The following is an 18,830-nucleotide window of genomic DNA, read 5'->3' as shown; positions in this document are numbered from 1 at the left end:
TTCTATTAAAAGAGTTAGTCCCACTTCAGCCAAAAAAAAAGTTAGTCCCACATTGAAAAGATGAGATGTGTTATCCCTTATAAAAAGAGTGGAAGAGTTGCTTTGTTGCATGTGAGGGTTAGGAGCAAAGTTTTGTCTTGTGAGAGAGGGTTGAGGCTAGCCTTTCCTAGTGAGTTAGTGTGAGAGCACCTTTGAGTGTATTGGGTTTTGGGTTAGTTTATATTCGGGAGGTTTTTTAAGAGTTTCTGTGATTGTAATTCATATTATTTAATAGTGAATTTAATTGGCATTGCCTGTGGTGGTAGGCTTGAAGTTAATCTAACCACGTTAATTTCTTCAATCAGAAGATTTAACCATAGCTTTTTGAAAATTCACTCAAGATATCTGTGGATGATGCACTTCCTAAACCTTATGAGTCATATTTGTCAGACAACGGAAATATGCTTGTAATTTAAGTTGAGTTTTTTTTTTGGTAATCGAATTTAAGTTGAGTTTGAGACCTTTTCACTGCGCCTCGGTTTGTGGAACATGTTTTGGATTATGATAAGGACTCTGCAGAAAGCCTACTTTTAGTACAGTCCTGAAATTGTTGCCTACTAATTTTATTATTAAATGTTGATAAGAATTCAGATAGGAGGAATAGTTTTGAGGCTATGGATTCAGCTGTCAACGTGAGTGAAATTTTGGTTTTTTTTAATTGCTTCCTAAGAGTGATAGGTCTCCTGCTCCATGCTTCCTTCTTTAGTTTTTATTTTATTTTATTTTTTTTTAATGAGATTGATAGAATGATAGAATTACGTTGCTAAATCATATGAAACTTGAGGATGAATAATTTGACATGCTAAATCATAGCTCGGTAAGGAAGCCTCTCTAGCCTGAGGGATAAATTCTATGCTTCTCTTTTGAAGTTTCTGGCTTCTTGCTTTAAGTAACGGTAGCATTGTGGTCTTAAGTTTCAATTTTTCCCCATAGGTGTATCCTATTTTAGGTTTGTCACTGGATTGATTATTTCTCTAGTTGTATGATAATAGTTATTATTTGTGTCTCTATGATATTTCAGTTTTTCTTGTTTTCCTAATAAGAAGATGATAGTTAGCTGGCCAGTCAATAGTCTTCGCTAACAAAATCCACAATGACCATGGGTCAAATGCATATTTTGGGCAATAATTTCGTGATGACTAGCAATTTAAAGCCAAGCTGCCTAGCTTTCTAATATTATTGTTTCAAGTTAAACTTCCTGGAAAAAGATTTATTTTCAGCACAAAAATGATTGAGAAGAATTTGTGTTGTCCTGTGTAATAAGAACCAGTCTTGTCTGTCCTGTTGTTATAGTGGTATTAAAAGTTTGTAGCACAGCAATTAGCCTCTCGTTTTACATTAATTGTGAACAGCTAATTAACAAATATGAAATATCCCTATGAGAATGTAGATATGTTTTGTGGTCTTCCTAAAAAGTAGGTATCTTTTTTTTATTTTTTTAAATCTAAGAATAAAAGAAAAATCAAAATCAAAAGGGACCCAAGACAAGATGCAATGTACTGAGGTGGTTTAGAATGGATTAGATGCATGAAGGTAAAGAGTACTTGTACTGGTGCAATTATTTTCTTTCAATAATAATGGGTTACACTTCCACACACTTGCACCCACCCCAAAAGAAAAGGGTCATTTTCTATCTTCACAAGGTTGTACTACCACACCAGTGCGCTTTCATTTTTATCATCAGCCAACCCTTGTTGGGATGTTCCCCACTTCTAGCATTGGTCCAACCACTCCAAGACAAGCAATTTCCTATCTCCATTAGGGTTTATCAGCTCTGATCTATACTTGCATAGTACATACTTTGTCTCTGGGGTTTCATCAGTAAGTGGAGTGGAAGAACATGTTCTCTCTCTCTCTCTCTCTCTCTCTCTCTCTCTCTGGGTTTTGATTAATCTTAATTTTTGTTTGATCTGTGATTCTGCATCTTTTAATTTTTTGTTTGCATCAAAATAAAAGGGAGAAAGGGTTTGGTGGAGGTTTTCAAGCTTTTTACATCTCAAAAGTTGTAGTACTATAGGTATCTTCTTTTTGTTTCTGTGAAGTACATGAACATTACAACCACAAATTCAAAGATGAAGTAGTGGTATCTGGGGGTTTCACTGTTTCCAGTTTTCTCTAGGGTTTGCTAAAAAAACCTTTGATTTATATTTTTATTTCTGTTTTTTTACCCAGAAAAAAAATAGGGTGAAAAGAATGGTAGAGATCTCGAGGCTTAGTCGTACGAATTAGGGTATTCTTGGTTTTTCCTTCTCTCTCTTCTTCTAGGTTTTCGTAGTGTCGTATGAGCTTTAAAAATCATACCATATGAAGTAGAAGTTCTCTGAGATGTAGATCTGATCCACGCTTACTTTGAGGGCGTGGCCAAACTTTAAAAAGCAGATCAAAAGAAAGGGCTCTTGAAAAGCTTAGCTGCAGAAACTGGAGGACCTACTTTGCTGTGAAAGAAATGAAATCAAGAACACCCCATTATGATTTATGAAACTGGAAGAAATTGAAAAGAAAATTAAATTAAATTAAATTAAATTAGTGGGTTTTGTGGTAGCTAGGGGCTGGGTTACATTAAAATGAAATGGAAAATTAGAATCAAACTTAGCCAATCATTTTGGGGTCTAAGCGAATAGTATCTCTATGAGTCTTCTGCTTCTTTATTTTGTTTTCTGCAGTGAATTAATTATGGTTGAAGTTGTTATTTTACGGTATAAAAAATGCTAAATTTACTACAAATTTTCTTATTTAAAACCTACAAATTGAAATGATAATGTTTATGATAGGTGGATTTCAATAAATAAAAATTAATGAATGTTTGAAATGTACGACAATTTGTGAGTTTCATGTATGTTTCATAGAGTAAAAGTTGTAATATACCTAACAATAAATATTGAAACAACATTTTTCACAAAGATTTAATATAGTTTTTGGTAATTGCAACATAACTTTCACAATTTGTTGTTTAAAGTGAATGTGTTAATAGATTTATTGAAAGATGCCAGAGGAATGACGTAGTACAAGTTCCTCAGAGATGACTTTTGATGAAATTGTCGGTTAGGGCCTGGGGTTTATGAGCTTATGCTGTGAAATGGCAGTGACACACTGGGTATACAAAGGGACTTATGGATCATAAATTTATCCTTCTCCCATTTACCACTTTTTCAGTCTTATCTTTTGTGTATTATATGGCTTAGGTCCTATATATTCCCCTTATAGCCAAATTCCATGAGGCTAAGTTTTACCAACAAAATATTCTTTTCCTTCTCAAAAAACTAAAAATAAATAAACATTCTTTTACACAAATACATTCATTATTTTACACATATTCCTAATTGATATGAAAATGCACTCATTTTAAAAAGGGCAAAAAATGTCTATATCTAAAACATAAAAGTAAATATGAAAAATGAATGTAGGAAAATAAAAGCCTTTTATCAAACGATAATACTAGTACCACACTGTTGCTTCAAGGAAAAAAAACGTGTTATTTAGTTTTCCCATACCAAAGGATAAAAGAAGTACAAAAACAAGTAGTCTACTCTACAGTGTACTCCACTCATTTTTCTTTTTCTTAGGCTACAAACTTAGGGAATCTTTGTGCGGTGGCAGGAAACGTCATTTATAAGATGCGCATATTAATTTCCAATGATATGTGGCATTCCATTTTACACATTTAAGAAAAATATATAAACGACCAAGAAAAAAAAAGTTCTTTGCACATCATTGCAACTTTAGTTGCCAAATTTTTTTTTTTTCTTCTTTTTTTATAAAGTTGATGGGAAAATATACAGATATGTGGCTATTTTTGGATGAGGTTTTGTACGAATTTGATGATGCTTTTCTCTTCTTCTATTTTTAATACAACGGGATATATTCGAATGTTAATTAAGAGAGAAACAGAAGTGCACACTTATCAATGATAAATAAATTGTTACAACTTAAATTTTAAGGACTTTATTTTATTGGATTATATGAATATTGTTGTTAGAGCATGTGTTGTGTTCTATATTAGGTGCTTATTAAATAAATATTGATTATACAAGTTATTGTTAGGGGTCTTAATTTTGAATTAATGTCATCAATTCTTAGATAATTTCTCTTTATCATCATGCCAAGACATAATTTTTGGTGTAATCCTTTACTAACTAGTTGAGTTGACTAAAACTCACATATATAAGTGTGTTATGTGAATATATACAATAAACTAATTGATATTTATACATGATGATAAAGAATATTTATCATTGAGCAAGTGCCATAATTTTAGATCATATCTTATTAGAAATACTCATTACTCTAGTGAAACTATTATAAAATACAAAATAAAAAACTTGTTATCTTTAGGATTCTACTGATAATAAAAGTTAAATTAGATGGCAAAAAGTGAATGAATGAATGACTAGTTGACCACACACCTTCTATATATCTCACTTCAATGAATTAATTAGCACCTGCATAATTCACACAAGGCTAAAGATCTCTACATAGAACTAGCATAATTCACACTACTAATAAGATTCAAACTTGTAGGGCATATCTCCATTTCTAATTGAGTTAAAAAGATTTTAATATTGAAAATTTAACAAGCATGTGAACTAATGACCCTCTAAAACCTCATTATTGTTTTGGATCCTAAAATTGGCATAGTAAATGCTACATGTCTCTTTGAACTGCTATTAGGACACTCCGGTTGCAAGCAATATCTTAATTAGGGGGGAAAATAAAAAAATTAAAGAAAAGTGGAAGCAACTTGATCATTTTGAAGACATCTAGATTTTTTTTAAGAACATGGTAGCTAGGTAGCTCGAGCCTCTAGCAATTTTTGTGCTGCTAGAACAAGTGTGAGGACTAATTTTCAGAAGATACCAATGGATCTTCAGTTTTTGTTCCAAAATATCTATAGCAAAGTACTCTAGATTTTTAAAGCTCTTTGATAGATATACTGTTCCCTCTCATCTGAACAAGACCTTTTGCTAGAATGTTTGATAGATAGTCTCTTACTATTGTATATTAGTTTGAAGAAAATTTTAATATATATATATATATTGCTAATGCTAACTAAGAGCATTAGCATTCTCCAATGCTAATGCTACTCTATTTTACCATTCTAAAACACCACTTTATCATTATACCATACCATTTTACCATTTCTCCTACATCCCAAAACTTTATTTTTATTAAAATATTATTTTTTAATCATTCTTTATTATTTATTTCCAACCGCTATATTTTTTCAGGTTGCTGGAATATCATCATTTTTTTCATCGTTTTTTCACTTTCTCTCCCATGCTCTCCGTCACTTTCTCTCTGCCCCTCCATTTCCCTTTCTCTATGCCTGACTGCCTCTCGAGTTTGTGGGTCTCTCTAGTGCTAGGTGTGGCTGGGCGGTGGATTGTGGATCGTGGGTCTCTGCAGTGGATCGTGGATCATTTTTCGGTGAGTTTTAATTTTGTTGGGTTTTGATTGATTTTGGTGGGATTTGATTTTTGTGGTTGGGTTTGTGGGTTGATCGGAGTGGCTTTGGGTGCTGGTTGTGGATGGGTATGGGTTATGGTGTTGGTGGCAGATTGATTTTGGGTTGAGGTTTGATTTTTGCGGTTGGGTTCGTGGGTTGATCGGAGTGATTTTGGGTTGGGGTTGTGGATGGGTATGGGTTACGGTGTTGGTGGCGAATTGATTTTGGGTTGGGGTTTGAGTTTTGTGGTTGGGTTCGTGGGTTGATCGAAGTGGCTTTAGGTGCTGGTTGTGGATGAATATGGGTTACAGTGTTGGTGGCGGATTGATTTTGGGTTGGGGTTCACGGTGATGGAAGGTAGGTGGGTGAGTGGGTTTTGGTTGATGGTGGGTATGGTTTGTGGTGGTGGTGGCTAGTGGTGGGTTGATTTTGGGTTGGGGTTTACGGTGGTGGCAGGTGGGTGGGTGAGTGGGTTTTGGTTTATGGTGGTTGGGGTTGAGGTTGTGGGTGGTGGTGGTGGCTGTGGCGGCTATGGCTGTGGTCATGGCTGTGGCTGTGGTGACAGTGGGAGTGGGTAGTGATGCTTCAGCGATGGAGATGGGTGAGAGGCTTGGTGAAGCTTCAGCGATGGTGTTTGGGTCTGAAGAAAGGAGAGCAAATGGAGAAACAGAGAAGGAAGAGAGAGAAGATTTTGTGGGAAAAACATAATAAAAATTTTTTTTTTTTTACAATACTGTGAACAGTACAATTCTATGTTTAGAATTGTCCTGTAATAGTATTGCAAAAAAATTTGCAATAGTGTTGTATACCATTCTCTGATGCAAATGGTTTTGGGGTTAAAAATGCTAAATTTCCTTTAAATTTGGCATTAGCATTCTCCAATGCTAATGCTCTAAGCCAGGTAATGAATTAATCTTGCCACCATAAAGAGAAATATAAAATTGTTCACTTTGTTTTATTCCCTACGTATCATAATAAATAAAGTAAAAGATGAGGGTAGGAAAATTAATCTTCTTGAGGCATTCCTAACTTCTTAATAAAAAGGGTCATATTATGCTAAAAACACATAAGAAATACATAAGTAGCTCCACACCCATATATATTCAAGAGTTGTTATATAAATTAATTTACCTAAAAGAAAGGGGTTGACAAAATTCCCTTAAGCCAATCTCATCTTATAATGATCTCTAAGCTTCTAGAAAATTACTTTTGAGTCAATTTCTAGGAGCGTTTATCTTTCTAGCATTATGTAAGCTTACTTTTTGTTTATTTTAAGTATTATTTGTGAGTCTCATATTACTTTTAGTTTCAGCTTTATTTTAAATTAGCTTCGGCTTTATTTCAAATAATCTAACAGTTAGGGCCTGTTTGAATACCATTTATTTTGCTGAAAACTGAAAATTTATTTCTAAAAATACTATAGCAAAATATTTTTTAATGATGAATAGTGTCGTGGGTCGTGAACAATGCCACTTATCTGCGTTTTTGCTGAGTTTTTGGCTGGGTCATGAAAAGTGCAAATAGACCTAGCCAAAAATGCAAACACACAAACGCTAACATTCATTTGCACGCAAATGCTCACTCAGTTTCAGCTTTTTAGAAATAAGCTAATTTTTTAACTTTTTGTTTCATTTTTTTCAAATAAGCTACCGAAAATAATCAATTTCTAAATCAACACTCAATTTACAGGTTATTATTATGGGATTGCTATCCTTATCTTCCACCACTCCTAGGAAAGGTAGAACACAAATATTGACCAACCTAGGATTTGGCTTGACTCGATTGTTCACTCTTGAAAAGCCAAGGTACTTGAGATTACTTTTAATAAAACGATTCAAGCTTGACCTCCACTCAGCTTGACCTGCATTAGGCCTTGTTTTTATATATTTTTTGTCCTTTTCCTCTTTTTGATGCATGAAATTGTGATTTCCCCCACCCCCCCCCCCCCCCCACAACAAAAAAATAAAATAAAAATGGCTTAATTATATTTCTTATATATAGGAGATGGTGCTTTTTAAAATATAGACATAAGTTTTCAATTAATTTGATCGCTCCCCCACCCCTTAGATTCCTACCCTAATAATTATAGATAAAATTTAAAAAATAAATAAAAAAAAATAAAAATAAAAATTTGTTTGATAAAATGTTTGGCTTAATTACTCTGTACCATAATGCTAGAGGTCTTAAACTTTGTCTTATAAATGCAATTTTTCTTTGCTTGTTCTTCAGTTAATTAGAAATGTCTGATTTTCATTACAAATTACCATCACCGAGGTCGGGATTAGTATGACGTGGCCTTTAACTTAATATGCTCATGCTCATACATACAAAGTAATATGTGAATTTACACTAGTGTTATATTTTCATATGACAAGAATTTCTCCAAGCTAAATAGAAGGTTTAGATCCAGGATATGGTCTAAACTAATTGCATTTTTGGTATGCATTCCTATTATCTATGTTTGAAATTATTGGAAAAACAGGAAGATAATTGTTCAAGCTTCTCATTCAGCTCCAGATGACAAATATTATATATACATGAGCAAAACTGAAAATTCTTAATTTTGTGTTAGAAAATAGGTTATATTTTCAAATGACATAATAATTGATCTTGCTTCACGTCATCCTAGAGCTAGTGGTCATATACAATTTTTACAACCCCCCCCCCCCCCCCCCACACACACACACATATATATATATATATATATATGTATATATCTATAATATATGTATATATCTATAATATATCAAGCTTGATTTTCAGTTACATGTGTGCCCAATTTTGAATTCTGTTTTTTTTTTTTCTTTTCCCCTTCTTCTTCTTTGGGGTGTGAAAGGGATTAAGAAGAAATCATGTTTGGGAGAGTGAATTAGGTATAATAAACAATGTGCCTTACTATGCTTTCCTATTTATAAAGAAGGCTAGCTAAAGCCTGTGTGCCTGAAGTTTCTGTATTGACTGAGAGTATCAAAGAATCTTGTTCTTCAGGTTCATACCCATTCTAGAACCCTTGATTTAGGAATCATTGTTCTCCAACCTCATAAATTTTCTATTTTTTAATCCGAGACCTGCATATCTTTGCACATATACCTAGACTAGCATAAAGCTAATGAATCACTCTCATCATTCACTACATGACTCCAACCCAAATCAAGTGGCTGCACTTTTCTTCAACTAACTTTGTTTTCAGCCTCATTTTAAATGTCCCACGCCCATCTCTTCAAACTTTTACAAGAGATTGATTCTCTCCAACAATGAACCTACTGCACTTTCTCATTTGATTTGATAATTTTATCATGATTTTATTAAGGATTTTGATTGTCTCACACTCAAAGTATACACTTCCCATACATGTAATGGAAAATCGTGTATTAAATGTGGACATTCTTAAAAAATGTTGTGTACAAAATGTATATAAGGAAATGTGAAATAATGATATCCCCCTTTTTTTTTTGGAAAGTTTCAACCTATGACGTTCACTCCTGATGATAACTCTTTATCATCAGACCAAGACACCAATCAGTTTTTGGTGTAGACGGAGATTGAATCTTAAATCTATTATTCAACAATCAGAGACTTTACCAGTTGAGCTAACTGAAACCCACAATATCCCTTTTCTTAATAAGTCAATTTGATTGACTCATGATTCCTCCAACCAAGATAATTGAAGTTGTTTGACTTTCTTTGTCAACTTACCTCTCTCTCTCTCTCTCTCTCTATATATATATATATATATATATAAAAAAAAACTTACCATGCATATATGATGTCATGCTCACAATTAATATATGATGTCATGCAATGAATCATGTGGCAATCCTTAAATAATTGGGACATCCAGTTCTTTTGAAGGATTGATACAAGTTTGTTTTGTCTATTGTTCATGGAGAACAATAAAGGACATAAAGGTTGAATAGAGGCATAGTGTCAATGAAACATGAACATGTTACCATCATCTTTCACACCCCATGCTGAACAAAACTTAAACATGGTGGGCCTCAATTTTCTCATGATCTGTTGTCTGACATCATGATTAAGGTCATTAAATTTTAATTCAAGTATTGTGCATATGATATATAAGGTTAGTTGCATAGATCCTTTTTGATGTAGAAATGTTCCTCTTGAGCTCAATTTAAAAATCTTGAGCTTATATGATATATTATTACTATCAATTTTCTTATGATAAATGAAAGATTTGATGGCTTGGTTAGAAAAGTTGTCCCTTCTACTTTCCTAATTTCTTTGGAGATTCATGGGGAGTTCAAACTCACTCAAGAGTTAATGCTACCTTTAAAAGGCACTAAAATTAAATTTTGAGTATTGACATAAAAATCATATATGAACTAAGCAATGGTAATGCTGTGAGTACATAAATATGCTTCTATATTGCTCACAATATTGTTAAGCAAGGTCCAGAATTTTAACTGACATTCATCTTCTAAATTTATAGGCAAGCAAGTATGATAATTTATCATATCAGCACAATTGAAAAAAATTTATAAAAAACCATAATAAGTATATCTTATGTAGTAAGATAATATATTGAGATATTTATCAATTAAATTGTTCATTTATAAAATACTGTTTATAAGCCATGCTTCATATGATGTGACAAAACCTTGTAGTACTCAGCCTGCAATCTGAAAGACTTCTCATAAATTTGTAGTGGCACTATACTTATGGAAATATAGGAATTCCTTTGTGCTATTTCATCTTCACTAAATTAAATTTTATTTCCAAAGATGGGGATATCTTTCTTACTGTAGAGGGAAGGGTGAACTTTCTGTATTACAGATGAATTGATTGTTTTTGCACGCACTATAGCCTCCACCATTAAGATCACAACCTCTTCAAAAGCAACTCTCTCTCTCTCTCTCTCGCACACGCTGACACACACACAAACTACACTACGGGGTGTAAGTTATCATAGAAGTCAGAATGGTCCTTTTGTATTGGCGCCTACACTTTCTGACCTCTTCCCCATCTCCTTAATTACTTAGAAAAATAAAAATCTACCAATATCGTTTCTGTTTTTACCTGTAAGGTCTCTAGTCTCAGCCATGACTTCCACATTCCTATTCATGAGCACAGTCCATTACTTGCAGAGGACATAATAAAAATTGTTATAGACTTAATCAGTAACTTACCTTTCTCAATTGAATGATTTTCTCAGTTCCTTAAAGGCAGGTTCTATAATTCATCAATAGAGCCTGAAATTTAGCATTTGGAGAAGGTAGTTTAATTTTGAATACATTCTAGTTCCTTATTTCTTTTCTTACTATCTATTACCAATCTCCTTAAGGGATGGAAGTATAAATTTCCACTGTTTGTGAAGCTTGGGTTAATTTTTTAGAATGAAAATGTAACAATTTTATTTCATATTTTCAATCATAGTAGCAGATAAAACATGCCAAATGTGCATTTTTATCAAAGATATAATGAAGGTTCAATCATCCATTAATAGATTTTTGCAAAAATTGCAAATTTTTATCGAATAAATGATGCATACTGTTTCCTGCCATATCAACGAAATGGAAATCTTTAAGGATCTTAGTGGTAAACTTTTCTATTCACATGCAAAAAGGTATGGAAGTAGATTTTAGTCATTTTACTTAAGAATCTACCTTATGGAAGATTTTGAGCCACAGAATTTTCTTTTCAGTCTTGACCTGATAAAACACTTCGTTGTAGTCCACAATGATATTGAAGTGGAATTTCTTTGTTGATAGGGATCTTGTCTAAGATACCAAGTATCTTCATCGTGATTGACCTCAATATGCGATCATTGTTATTGTTGGATCTTTCCTCAGAAAAAACACCTTATGTTCAAAAACAAAAGAAGAACGAAAATCCCGAAGTACCAATCGTTCCCTGCTATGTAAATATGTAATGTTATATTGCAAAGACGGTTCACTCTTCTTAAGTCTGTGTTAAGTCAGTTTTACATCATCCATATATCTGATGCTGGCATGCCTCTAAGTGTTTCATCAAAATTTGATCACAAGGGGATAATTTCTCCTAGCAACAGTAAGCTACACTCTATGATGGACAACCAGTAGCATTGGTTCTTTTCTAAACAGCTTGAGCAGGGACATTCAAAGAGTCAACTAGAAGGAGAAGACCTGCGTTTTTACATAAAATAAGGGAAAAAATTGCCTAACTATTACCTTCACTGTGGAATTAAAACTAAGAGCATAAGAAAGAAGTTTTGTCTATTCCATTTATAGGCAAGATATTATCTTTATCAATTTCTCAACATCTTACCCATTGTTTCAAACTTAGATTTAATGTTTGAAAAGAAAGGGAAAATGGTTAAAATAATTTAAGAAAAGAAAACAATCTTTAGAGCAATACAACAATTTTCTTTTTTTACTTTCCCTCATTTCGAGATCCAAATAAACTCTTTAGAAGAAGGAAGCTTTAATATCGATTATAAATTTTAAATGCGTCTGCCATGGGAAATTTGACTTTGAAGATCCATGGAGACAGCAAACTTCAGATATTAGTACATCCAACAGAAAATTAATAGATAAATAAGAAAAGACACATTTAATTCATAATATGATTTGCATATTCACAAGAAATGGTTTTGTGGGTCTACTAATTATTTGTGTTGTTCACTTATACACCATAAGTAATTATTTATAATACATTTTTATTGACCGTGATACATCTGAAAAAATGATGTGCTTATAATGGAAATGAAGAGAGATCAAGTAATAATATAAGCAATATATTTTGTAAATTCTAGTGTAAGGCATAGGACACGTATTTACCCCATGTCACCTCCAATGCCCCTATGCAGCAGAGGTAAGTCAACACTTAAATTGTATCATATGAGCAGTCTAAAACTACAATAAAAACATATTTAAGATGGAACACCTTGACTTACACTAGAGTTGAATTGAAAAACATTAATGAAGGAAATTTTTGGAGGTGAGAAAATTATTACACTTTGAGGAAAATTACTACATTTCTATTCTAGAAAAGGCTTGTTAATTAGGATGAAAGTTCTTGTTTGGGCAAATATTTTAAAGTTATTTAGAAACTTCAGTTTTATTGGGAAAATATAGAAGCGTTTCATGTTGTTAGGAAATATAACACTTATTCTAAGGGCCAATGAGATCTAGAGCACAGATATTTTCTCCCCTTATAAAATAAAAGTGGAGAGTGAGGTCATGGGTTTAAGACACACAGAAGATGTATGTATAATTTAACAATAAATAAATAAAAAGCTTAGTCTAGGGTTTTTTCTTTTCCTTCTCTCTGATCAGATATCAATTTGATTTCAAGCCTTATATTTTTGGTGAAGCTAAATCAGTAATATCATTGCTTTTACCTGCAGTTAATTAGAAACCCTGAACAGCTCAATGGCCATAAATCTCTATTTCCATATTAGAAGATAAAAGTGCCCTCTTAAAGTGTTTATGTGTTTCCCTGTTAAACTTTCCATATATTATGGGAATTGATTTCAAGGTTTATGTTGTTATGTGATGCAATAAGATAATTGATATGTTGAAATTGCACTACCTAGCTAGGTGCCAATGGACTTTGAAAACATGACCTGAAAATGGATAGTGGATCACTCAAGCGTCTATTCAATCACATCTAAAAAGATAAACCAAATTCATTCATTGGAATGACATCTTAAAAGATAAACCAAATACATTCACTAAAATGCACTTAGGAAGTTAAACCACAAACATGAAAACATACATACTATAGAGAAGCAACCCTAACAGTTTTCCAAAAATAAATTACATCAAAGCATGGCAATATGTCAAGTGATCCAAAAAATACAAATCATAAGGAGATTTTGGCAGGCAAGGCCTAAAATTAAGGGGGAAATGAAGAATAAATATAGATAATATAAAATACATCTATTGGCATTTACAGATTGTTAATGCATACTAACCACAAAAGACTTCATAAGTTTGCATTTGAAAGAGAAGCAAATTAAGAAAGATAACCTTCTTATTATAAAGTGAAAGACATAACAATCGTTTACAAGATAATTCATAAGAAATTGCACAAGAAGAGATACTTTCCTATATTACATTCCAAACAGAAAGAAAGCATCATTTTTCATACTGCTAATGTTTATTCACTTGATGCATCGATGATGCTGGGGATAATCCCGGTTAGCATTGATTATTATTGCTGTAGGGCTCCCATGGTTTGCCAAAGAATGGAAATTCTGAAAATTGAAGCTGCAAACAATTGTCTGAGGTGGTCAGAAAAATCTGAAGAAATGTACATCTTGGACACTATCTGTTAGAAGATGCATGTTTGTCATAGGACACAAAAGCTAGCTAGCTAGATTATTAATAAGTACGTTATTATATTATAAAGCACTATTAAATGTCAGAACATCTTTGTAAAATTGAGGAAACTTGGGTTTTGAAACATACCTCTTGAGGAATTCCTGTGCTGTGCATAGCCAAAAGCACCAAGTAATCCTCACTATTAACCATATCTTCTACAGCCCCTGAATGATCTCGGGCATGAGTGGAGCTTCCTTCTTCAGCCTCTGGTAGCACCTCCAAATCCAAGGATGAAGGGTTCATGTTTTGGCTTTGTGTTCCAGATTCTTCCCCAGTTTCAAAGGGACTCCAAGAACCTAATCTGCTTGCTTCTTCACATAACTTAGAGTCATCTACTTGACTCCTCATCAACTTTGCTTTAGTCCTTTCCCTTGCTCTTGCCCTTGCTTTTTCCCTTGACTCCCTTGCAAGTGGGTGAAATGCACTCTTCCTTGACTGTGAGTGCCTAATCTTCTTCTCTTTAGTCAAGGGTTTCTCTTGGGAAACACTGCCCTGTTGATCTCCGTCACAATTAACTGCAACATCATCGATACCAGATACAACTTCACACTCATCAGAAGCAGAAGAATTAGCACTCTTGCTGCCACCAACAGTACTAGTACTAGTGCTACTTCGCTTCTTCTCTCTCTCTAGCTTCTTGATTTCATCCTTAGACTTCAAGAGTAACCATTCAACGGTTCTGCTAGCCGTGTCATAGCCTAGCAATTCTTGAAGACCAAAAAACTCCGGGGCAACTTTAAGGGACAGTCTCATTCTCCGATCCCTTGGTCCACGAGCTGTATTAATCTTGCTGTGCCGATCTCTCTTGCAAGATCTTTTTCTTGGGATCTGCTCGGCCATGTTGATGTGATTTTTGTTGGAATCGATCATGTTAATACTGTTGGGGACAGTGGTTTCAGTTATGGTATTATTGTCAGGTCTCAATAAGCAAGATTGGTGTTGGAATTGAAATAACATGTCATGGTTGTGTGGGAAGAAAACATAGTCATCTTCAAAGGGAGAGGGAAAGTTGAGAAAAGATAAAAGAGATGGGTCTTCATGTTTGGAATTGGAATTGGAATTGGGGTTGTTGATGTCATTGAATAAAGGCCTTTGGAAAAATGGTTGGTCACAGTAGGAAATGGGGTCATTGCCATTGTTACTGTTTGAAGTATACATCTGTGATTTTAATTGCATTTGGACAACCCTAGCTAGTCCTTGTGACAAACGCGTGGTAGTACCGCTAGCTAGAACTTTGAGAACGACGTTTCCTTCAACGTGTTTCAATTCTTTTTTTTTTTTTTTTTTGGTTAACCTCGAGAAATCTGCAAGTGGAAATTAAACTTGAGAAAGACAGCCATGATTTACTGTTTTCCACCTGAGCTTGAGAAAGACAGCCTGAAGATACACTGTATGTGTATGTATCTTTGTGTGTGCGTGCGTGCGTGTCTGTGTTTGTGTGAGAGAAAGAGGAAGAGACTATGCACTTACCTCTCTTATTAGTCAAGGACTAGAGCTTGAGAAAGACAGCAAAGCTATAGTACGGCTAGACCTCCATGGGGTGTTGAGAGAGAGAGAGAGAGAGAGTTTTGAATAAAAAGATGGTGAGGAGGTAAAGGACCAAAGAAGAGGAATTTATTGGAGACAAAGAACCATCTTTTTCTTTAAAAAAATTTCTTTTGGGTAAACAGTAGTACTTAGTTGGTCCTTTTAAAAGAGAGGGATATTTGGGAGGCTAGTGGATAGGAAAATACCAAGTATAATTGTACCACTTCACGTGGCTTGCAGGTGGGAACTTTGATAGTGAGCTCCCTCCACCTCCTCAAACTTTTCAACAAGCCCCTCAAACTCAATCGCCAAGATCTTGCATGGACTCCATATATTCATCTTCATTCATTCATTTCCTCTCTCACTGTTTGTGTGTGTGAGTGCGAAAGTATGTGGAATATCTATATGTGTACATGCTAGCTAGGGTTGGTTTTTTGAGAAACATGTGAGGTTTTATTGGAGGACTCACATATCCATATTCATATAGCACAATTTTTTTGTTGTTGTTGTTGCTGCTGCTGCTGCTGCTGCTCACAGGTCTATAACTCATCATGATTAGTAACCTACACGTGGCTGTTTGTGAGGCTATAAGAAGGACAATTATTTCACTCAAAGGGGCATCATGCACTGTGAGCCTGCCATGAGAGACGATGCTCCTTTGACTGAGTTTCTAATTTAATGTCACTTTCACCAAAAGGAGAGATATCCCATCTCCCCTATCTCTATCTATCTCTTTCTCTCTCTCTCTCTCTCCCCCCCTCTCTCTCTCTCTCTCTCTCTTCCTTGTCTATCTATCAACTCTATTTCAGAATGTCGTTAGGTTCCCTCCCATGCGTGCTTATCTGTTTAGCTTTTCTTTGAAAAGCTCTCTCTCTCTCTCTCTCTCTCTCTCTCTCAAAACAAAGAGTGCTTGTGCTTGTACTTGCCACTGTCATATGCATAGACCTTCTCCAAAACATAGCCAATCACCAATTGCCCTAACTACAAATCCCATCTCATCTTATTTCAAAATGGCAATAGTCCCATCCACACTTAAACTCCTTTACACTCCCAACTATCTTCCCTCTTTTTTTTTCTTTTTTTTTTTGTGGGTTCTTCATTTCTTTGTCACACTTTCTTTCCATTTATACATGCCGCACTCCCCACTTATCTCAAACCATGCTTGTCTCTCTCTCTCTCTCTCTCTCTCTCTAGAACTGAGCCTGACCACTTTAGACTGGCATAATTACTAGGACCACATGACATGGCACAGCTGGGGTTGTTCTAAGGTTGCTTTCAAGGAAGAGATAACTATGAATAAAAAAGGGAGATGAATGTGTCGTCAATTGCACTGGCTCATAATGAGAACATACAAGAAAACCCTAAAAGACATGCTTAATCTATATGCTTTCATTTCATTGCTGCTATTTCTCTCTCTCTCTTTCTCTGCCCTTGTCTGTTGTCCGTACAAAAAGCCCATATGTCATATGTGGTTGAAAATAGAACCCCCTTCAACACATATATCATATATCTATGATTTTACTGTACCCTTTATTTTCACCCATGTTCGGACTCATTTGGATTTCTGTTTCATGGGGGATGCACCATTTTCCATTGATAGCAAAAAATTTGAGTTACTTGTAGAACAACATTTTCTTTTCATTGTCTTTATTTGGTAATATTTCCAATTATTAATAAATTTCCCACCCTCTTATTTCTTTGTTGCTACTTGGGTAGTTCTTAATTTGTTTTGAAGTACCAGTGCACACCCTTATTTGGTAATATTTCCAATTATTAATAAATTTCCCACCCTCTTATTTCTTTGTTGCTACTTGGGTAGTTCTTAATTTGTTTTGAAGTACCATTATACACCCTTAGTGTGATGGTCACTTCATAAGCATTAGTACTTGTGAAGTGTAGATGGCAGAGATCGAGGTTCAAGTGTCCAAGAAAGAGTTTCACACATATATACACTTAGATTAAGTTAAAGTAGAATTTCTATCTTATATCAAAATTTTGTTTTGAAGAATTTTATGCTTCATTTAAATTTATCAGAGAATTTCCCAGGTGGTGATGATGGTAAAGAAAGTCCATCTTGCTTTTTATACTTATGCCATTGAAAAAATATCTTGTAGTTTATGATTTCCAACCAGGCGTATTTGAAGGACCATGCCCACGGTGTGGGCCTGAAAGAGGGCCTAGAAACCAGCACGATGTGCTTGCTTTCTAGGAAACTATTCCAAGGATATGACAGGAAAAAAAGATGATGAAAGAAAATATAATCAATGAAATTGTAAAAATAGAAAAAGAAAACATAATGAATTTGAGTTACCAATTAAGCTGAGCCAAACGTGGAGCTATTTCGTGCGAATTTTCTTTTCCATTTCTCACAGCTTGACATGACTATTTTGTCTAGGTTGTGACCGTGGAAATGCGTAGATTTCTTTTCCTCAATGCTGTGTGTATTATTGAAGTATTGTTGATAGAATTGAAAAGCCCAACTTGGCCCATCTTGTGAAAGATATTTCTTTATCTACATGAATAAAGATACCAACTAGGTTTTCGATAGTCCCCAAAGTTTCTTTCACGCCGTTGTTTTAATTCATTTGTTTATACTAATTTCGAAGGGACCAATGATTTGATGATTTTAAACCAAATTGATATCCCAAAGTAATGCTGCCAAGGAGATATTTACCCATGACAAAGCCATAGAAGATGTCGTTTTGTTCCTCACATCGCTTTCGCAAAAAAGTAACAAAAAAAATGAATTTTTTTTTAATACAAGATATAAATTATATTCTAACCTGATCTAAATGTATATATATGAAAAACTCTCTCCTGGAGATTTGAACCCCGACACTTGTCCCCTACACCCCACATGTATTTATACTTGTGAAGTGATCATCGCACCAAGAATATGCGGTAATATGAATTACTTATATATGATTAATTTAAGCCAAATGATTCAATTCTTCAATACATTATGTCATATTGCCCACTTTTGCCAATAATACAAGACTAATATGCCCTTTGTAGCTAGGTGGTTGCTATAATAATTAATTAACATGCATAGTAGACCTCCTTGGAGTTTCTTTATAATCATTATATGGATTGAACTATCTTTTCTGTAAAAAGATAAATAGGAGAGCTAGAATATTGGATCATGCAAATAATGTTATCACACTAAACTCTATCTGAATAAAAGTAAAAAAAAAAAAAATGAATAGTTACGCATGTCTGCCTAACCATTTGCTCATTTATCGTTTTCTCAAAAGGACACTTATATGATCATATCCTCAATAACATTGTCTTTTCCTTTGTTCTTTTATGGTGTGGTTTGATGCCATGTTGTTGTAGCGTAGGACGAGTTCTAAAATAGGTGCAATTGGAACTATCTACTTTAAGATGCATGCTTTCATGATCTAACCAACTTATATAGCTGAAAAAATAGAGGGAAAAAATGTTTTAACTTCACGATATAATGATTACCGGTTTTCCTCTAATTACTTAAAACCCAA

The 18,830-nt window shown here is 34.1% G+C and overlaps 1 protein-coding gene across 3 annotated transcripts; it reads right to left on the bottom strand.

The window, feature by feature from the left end:
- Window positions 1–13,438: 13,438 nt before the first annotated feature.
- Window positions 13,439–15,762, bottom strand: LOC126703201 (transcription factor TCP18). 3 transcript variants are annotated; one of them, XM_050402157.1, is made up of 3 exons: window positions 15,277–15,762; window positions 13,894–15,110; window positions 13,439–13,753 (listed from the first exon to the last, which is right to left on the bottom strand). In XM_050402157.1, the coding sequence occupies exons 2-3, from the start codon at window positions 14,980–14,982 to the stop codon at window positions 13,637–13,639; spliced, it is 1,206 nt and encodes a 401-aa protein (XP_050258114.1). In that variant the 5' UTR covers window positions 14,983–15,110; window positions 15,277–15,762; the 3' UTR covers window positions 13,439–13,636. The 3 variants fall into 3 exon arrangements, with proteins under 3 accessions (XP_050258114.1, XP_050258113.1, XP_050258115.1); XM_050402156.1 differs by having other exon boundaries at window positions 13,894–15,762; XM_050402158.1 differs by having other exon boundaries at window positions 13,439–13,692; window positions 13,894–15,755.
- Between the last annotated feature and the right edge of the window lie 3,068 nt (window positions 15,763–18,830).

This window comes from Quercus robur, chromosome 10 (genome assembly GCF_932294415.1).
Source record: "Quercus robur chromosome 10, dhQueRobu3.1, whole genome shotgun sequence".
Classification (NCBI taxonomy): Eukaryota; Viridiplantae; Streptophyta; class Magnoliopsida; order Fagales; family Fagaceae; genus Quercus; species Quercus robur.
Note: the sequence above shows the minus strand (reverse complement) of the source record. Positions and strands in the feature narration are given on the sequence as shown.